This window comes from Notothenia coriiceps, unplaced genomic scaffold (assembly GCF_000735185.1).
Source record: "Notothenia coriiceps isolate Sejong01 unplaced genomic scaffold, NC01 NC01_scaffold00005063, whole genome shotgun sequence".
Classification (NCBI taxonomy): Eukaryota; Metazoa; Chordata; class Actinopteri; order Perciformes; family Nototheniidae; genus Notothenia; species Notothenia coriiceps.
In genome coordinates this window covers 6,932-13,405 of record NW_011337764.1, presented here as the reverse complement: position 1 = coordinate 13,405, position 6,474 = coordinate 6,932, and the positions used below count along the sequence as shown (strand labels likewise).

Below are 6,474 nucleotides of genomic sequence, written 5' to 3'. Positions count from 1 at the left end.
CTGCATGATCACATGCTGCGGTGAGCGGACAAAACACACACTTCAGGTTAGAATATCACACGTAGCTATTTTAATCACCTCTCAAACTACCTAAACTAGTTATAGATATGTTTAGTTTTACTGTCGGGTCACTCATTACTGGATCCGCGAGCTGCATGATACTGGTATAATAGATTGCCCGATCGGGCAACCAGCAGGTGAGGCTTCATGGCCCGAGCTAAATACTAGATGGCCCCGGGCCATCGGGCAGCCCTTAATGTCGAGCCCTGGTACCCATTCCTTTACCCCATCCCACCCCCTCCACTTCCTCTTCAAAGCAGTGAAAACCACACATTGGCGAGCACCAACAGGTGCCTGCCCCAGTCACTCCCAGCGTGCCCACCCAATCAGGCCGTGGGGAGACAGAGAGCTGACAGAGTGTGCAATCCAGCTGAAGGTGTGCATGTAGCTAAGAGCCACAAAGGTGTTTCTTTTCAGGACGCTGTATCGAGGGTTCTAGAGGAAAGCGCAGTTGGGTCAAAGTGGGGCCTTTGATTGCATATAAACATTTTAAGATGTCATGATTGGACCAATGAAGATGAGGACGATCATTCATGCAAGGATGAACGCATTGATCATCGTATGCAGCTGCCTTTGTATCACTTTTACCGGTAAGGAAATTTTATGGAGAGCTTGTTGCAATGTTTGGGCATATCTGTATATATGAACATTCACCCAAATCAGAATTTAACTCATATTCTTTCTAGTCACTGTTACTACAGTAAATGTTTATCCTTAATTTTGTTTTCCGTTATTTTTATCCCCGTGTATATTCTCATGTTTATTGTCTGTGCTTCTCTCTTATTCTGGTGCTGCTATTACACATGAATTTCCCTATGGGGATCAATAAGGGTCTATCTTATCTTATCTTTCTCGGTTTGAAATCAGCTGATATTGTTTAGTTTTCATTATATTTCATCAAACTGAATGTATGTTCCTTCATCTCATTCGTTGTACAAAAGTGGTGTAGCATTTGTTGGCTCTAATATCGCAAACCCAACGTCACGTTTAAAGGTCCCCTATATTATACTCTTTTCTATCATTATATTATAGTTATCAGTTATATACAAAACATGTCTCTGAATTGTTTGGCTCGAAATACAGATCAGCTCATTTTCATACCGGTTTTTATATAAATGGATCAGGACAAAAAGAGAGGGGGTCTTTGTTCCTGAAACTTTCAGAATCTCTTCACACAGAGGGGACACATGTGTATGTATAAAATACATGAACAAGTGGATGCTGCATAATAGGTGACCTTTAATGGAGAATTGTACATTGTAACAAGGAGAGATAGGGATACGTGGAAAGAAAAACAAAAATGTTTCACAGAATTTGACCTTTAACCCAATATCAGGCTTGGGAAAACAAACACATGCCCTGTGCTTGTTGGCGTCCTGTGGTGCAGTCTTCACATTCTTATGTCACACCAACACATCAGGCCTACCTTTTTACTTGTTTGGCTGCCTAGAAGATAGACCTTTCCATCTCTGTTTGTGAGGAAACACTTAAAAAGTTAAGCAGTTTTCTACTCAGGTTAACTTCATCCATTAAGATAACAAAATGTCACTGCTCTCTGTCTGTTCAGTTGGTATTGATTCCATCACTTCTATTCTTTGTGGATAAAATCATAATTGGAATCGATTTGCAACGCCTAGTTCTTTTCAGAGCTCAGCTAAAGGAACCTTCTGATCCCTCAATGGGAGTAGAGAGTAAAAAGCTGCTTTTAGACCTCCGATGGGGTTGTAATACATTGTTCCTGTCCCCTCTTACACCTATGGCGATTTTAATAAGAGAGTTTAAGAGAACTGCCAACAGCATCAATAAAGAGAGAGAAACAACCCTTAAAGGGGTAAATCACAGTAGAAAGAACCAAGACTGTTCCTGCGCTGGAACATTTAATGAATCATATTAACACATCATTGTTTGTTAATCGGTCTATTTTTGGCCCTGATGGAACTGGTATCCAAGACATCCCTTTGATCCCATCCCCCTGCTGCATATCAGTTACATTAGCTCAGTCACCTTTGCTACCCATCGTACAGCAGCGGCACCTGCCCTGCGTCTTTTTCATGTCCTCTCTGTCTGTCTTTTCAGTACATTGTTTTCTTACATATCTTGGAGGAAGGCCAGTCCATCATCTTTTTTTATTGAAACGCATCATGTAATGTCACACCTTTCATCAAAGTCAATAAAGGTAGTAAAACCAAATTCATGTTCCTGAGACTCCTCTGCAAGTTAAACAGATCAAACTCTCATAATTTCTGTTCCACATATATTTCCAGATTAAAGAGTAATAATGTGCGTATTAATACTATTACACTATGAGTACAATATTTTTAGCATGGGTCATCCCAGTGGGAAATTAACCCCTGACTCACTGATCCACAGAGAACAAACACACTGTGGTCTTGGTGGGGGTCATGTGCTTTGGTTGTATTGTACCCTGTGTCATACCAACAGCTGTGGTCTTTCTCACTGATCTGCTTGAGATTAGGCCCTGCTTTTTTTCTGCTTTAATTTTTTGTACAGCAAAAACAAGCCAATTGGAAGGTATTCAGAAATGATTGTCAAGCCAGTAATCCTCTTGTCAAAGCAATGTAATTTGATGCAAAATATCACTCCCTTCTTCTCTTACTTTTACCAAGTTTTGTGTCTTGTTTCCAAGTTGTGTTGGTTCATTAGGTATGGCTTTCCCCTAATGCTTCCTGTCTCTTTGCATCCACCCTTTCCTCCAGGAGCCTCGGATATAGAAAAGTTGCTCCATCAGAAGCTCTTCAAGAACTACAACATGAAAGTCAGGCCTGCTCGGAACTGGGAGGATAAGGTTATGGTACGAGTGGGAATGACGCTCTCTCAGCTTGTCAGCTTGGTAAATACAAACACACATCCACGCAAAAACATTGGTATGAATTATTATGATTATTTGTTAACTCCTTGTGTTTCATTTTCTCTCTATCCCACTACAGAATGAGAAGAACGAAGAAATGACGACCAACGTGTTCATGAATATGGTATGAAAACATTCATCCTCATCACTGAGCCATACTCTGCCTTCTTCTCTCTCCCTATCCACTGCTCTGCTTCTTAAAGGTTTTTGTCACTTCCTATAACTAAAAATGATATCTTGCTTTATCCCTCATATTCTCTGACTCGCTCTTTAATTTCTGTCCCTCGCCCTCGCTATTTGAAACTCCCAACAGCTTGAGTGTTTGTGACAGTGTGTGTCTGGGTCAGTGGGATTGAAATGACTTGAAAAGACACAAGAGTGGGTGACTGATACATCTACTGTCTGCTCCACTATCCCTGTTATTAACGCTCTTTCTACATGCTCCCTTTTGGTCTTCCTTTCTTCCCAGGCATGGATAGACTACAGGTTATCATGGAACCCAGAGGAATATGACGACATTGCAGTTTTGAGGATTCCTCCGAACAAGGTGTGGCGGCCTGACATCTACCTCATTAACAAGTGAGTGTCTTATCTTCGGGCAAATGTCCATATCAACCAGCAAACAGTAACTAACAAAGGTTTTGCCAACAATTAAAAACACAGCGACGTAGCTCTATAGACGGCCATGTTGGTCTACCTTGGTCCACTGCTTGTTTGGAAAAGACAGATATATTCATTGTTTGGGGACACTTTATGGTCCATGATTCCCATGTTCTTCAAATGCCACCATGAGGTTGCATTTGTTGTTTTGAATAAAAAAACAATTGGTGAACTTGCAGTGGAGCCAAAATTCACACAATAACATTCCTATCCTGTTATGAACCAAGTATCAAATGTTAGCATGATATAAGCTAACATGTTACAAACCAGCTAAACATCAGCATGTTTAATTTGTCATTTCCAGAGTGTTAGCATACTGCCGTTAGCATTTAGCTTAAAGCACCGCTAACCTTATCTTTTTTAATTAGCCTTATTTCTTTTTATTGGCTGGCATAAAGGAGAAAATGCCTAAAATTAAGGGAATACCTGTGCATAGTGCTCTTATAAATGACAGAGATTAGGAGGGGCAAGATAATGATACATCTGTATCAGGCAAGTGTCATGTAGCCATATCGGCTGATTTGCAATTTGCTTTTGACACGATAATAATGTTGTTGATAGATACGTTTATGTTCGAGTACATCCCTACGTTATCAACACTATACAGAAGGGAATTGTATTTACAGGGTCCAGGTTGTAGAATGACTTGTCAATTATCATGGTATGTGCACCACATTTTTTTATTTTCTCCCTACAGTAATGATGGCCAGTTTGACGTGGCTCTGTACGTCAACGTCTTGGTTTACAGTGATGGGACAGTCAACTGGCTTCCCCCAGCCATCTACCGCAGCTCCTGCGCTATAGAGGTAGACTATTGTTAAAAAAGCAATACCATGTGTTTTTACTCAACAATATATCATTATATCCACTCCCATAGGTATCGTACTTTCCATTTGACTGGCAGAATTGCAGCATGGTTTTCCGCTCGTACACCTACGACGCCTCTGAGGTGGAACTGCAGTACTTTCTGGACGATGAAAATAAAGAGATTCAGGAGATTGTTATTGATGAGAACGCTTTCACTGGTTGGTGCCTACATTGACCTCATCCAGAACCTAAAGCCCAGTTTTTTTTAGCACCTCATAATATTTCCTGTATATACTCTTAGTAACACATATCCCTCCTTGTACGTCTCTTTCTTTACAGAAAACGGAGAATGGGCAATCTGTCACAAACCCTCCAGAAAGCACATTAAGGAGGACTTGTACGAGGACATCACTTTCTACCTCATCATTGAGAGGAAGCCTCTTTTCTACATCGTCAACATCATCATGCCCTGCATCCTCACTATGGTGTTGGCTATATTTGTCTTCTACCTGCCTCCTGGGGCAGGTCAGTACATCTGACATGTTTTGACACTGACTACACATTACTAAGACAGGATGTAGGAAAGGAGACTCTGCCTTGACGCATTGTCTTATGTCATGAGAAGAAGCATGAGTCCAATACATACTACATCAGAAGGCAGACAAACCTTTGAAGGAATGTATTGATACATTACAGATTGAAGGAAAGTGACCTTGTACAGGAATGTACTTTGTCAATCTTTGGCATTGTAGAGCCTGATTGCAAAGCGATGTTTTACTGACATAGCGAAAAATATGGATTTACCAGGATTTACAGTGAAGTTGTCAACGGACCACTTGCTTTTGTCAAGCATATTTAAAGATAAAGCTGATTCTTTGATTGCAACAAAAATGTAATGTAACCATGCCGTTGGGGTTTGCTGTTAAAATGTATCTCCCTGTTGTCTGCAGGAGAGAAGATGACTCTTTCCATTTCGGTTCTCATCGCTCTGACTGTCTTCATGCTCTTGTTGGCGGACAGGGTCCCTGAGACTTCCCTTGGAATCCCAATAATTGTCAACTACGTCATGTTCACCATGATCCTGGTTACTTTCTCTGTCATCCTAAGTGTTGTTGTCCTCAATTTACACCACCGAACGCCCAGCACACACATTATGCCCAACTGGGTTCGAATGGTGAGGCAAAACAATTCTATGAGCACCCATCCAGGCTCTTGTAATGCCCTCGAGAAACCCTGGTCTCACAGAAGTCTTTATATTATTATGACAGGTATTCATTCACTTCCTGCCTAAGTACATCGGAATGGCGAGGCCAACACCAGAAGAACCTATGTTGAAAGAAGATTCTAGTGATGACTCTCCAAACCCATTCTTCAATGGTAGGCAGCCTGGAGGAGAGTACTTCTTTCGCAAGATCAACCCTGATCTCGTCCTGCCATGGAGAGGAAGGTAAGGATACATTTACATCATGCCAATTACTCTAAATTAAAAAGTATATTGGAACTGGCAATTTGAGTAGTTAGGTGTTTTCCAATAACTCACAAACTGGAATAAAGTTAATCTGGTTATTCAAAGAAAGTAGCCACAATACATTCGTTAGCACACATTGAACACATGTCAAATATATCCAAACAGGCTACATAAAGATGAAGTAATCAATGCACATGTCATACACAATTAATCAATTCTACCAGCTCTAGTTGTCATGTGGACACATGTTGATTTCTACCGATTTTGATATTAAATAAGTATGTCAAAACTCACTGGAAACCTAAAAAAAAAGAAGTTTAATAAGCATTGTTACTTCAAAAAAAAAAACGACCCATTATAGATAGATATAGATAGATAGATAGATAGATAGATAGATAGAATCAGAGGATGAAACCCTCTTTAATTGTCACGCATGATCATGCACACAGCACACACAGTGAAAGTTGACCTCTGCATTTAACCCATCCTTGTATTAGGAGCCGTGGTATGGTAACTCCTTAGAGTATAACTTATTCTTGACAATGTACAGTGTAATAACTGTACCAATACATTTAAATATAAGGAATCAAGGTTTTTTACCAACAGGTCC

General features: G+C 40.4%; 1 protein-coding gene across 1 annotated transcript; it reads left to right on the top strand.

Moving 5' to 3' along the window:
* Positions 1-579: 579 nt before the first annotated feature.
* Positions 580-5,847, top strand: LOC104942784 (acetylcholine receptor subunit beta). The gene is made up of 9 exons (XM_010768075.1): positions 580-650; positions 2,778-2,911; positions 3,009-3,053; positions 3,399-3,508; positions 4,287-4,395; positions 4,467-4,614; positions 4,736-4,921; positions 5,347-5,570; positions 5,665-5,847. The coding sequence occupies exons 1-9, from the start codon at positions 602-604 to the stop codon at positions 5,845-5,847; spliced, it is 1,188 nt and encodes a 395-aa protein (XP_010766377.1). The 5' UTR covers positions 580-601.
* The last annotated feature ends 627 nt before the right edge of the window (positions 5,848-6,474 follow it).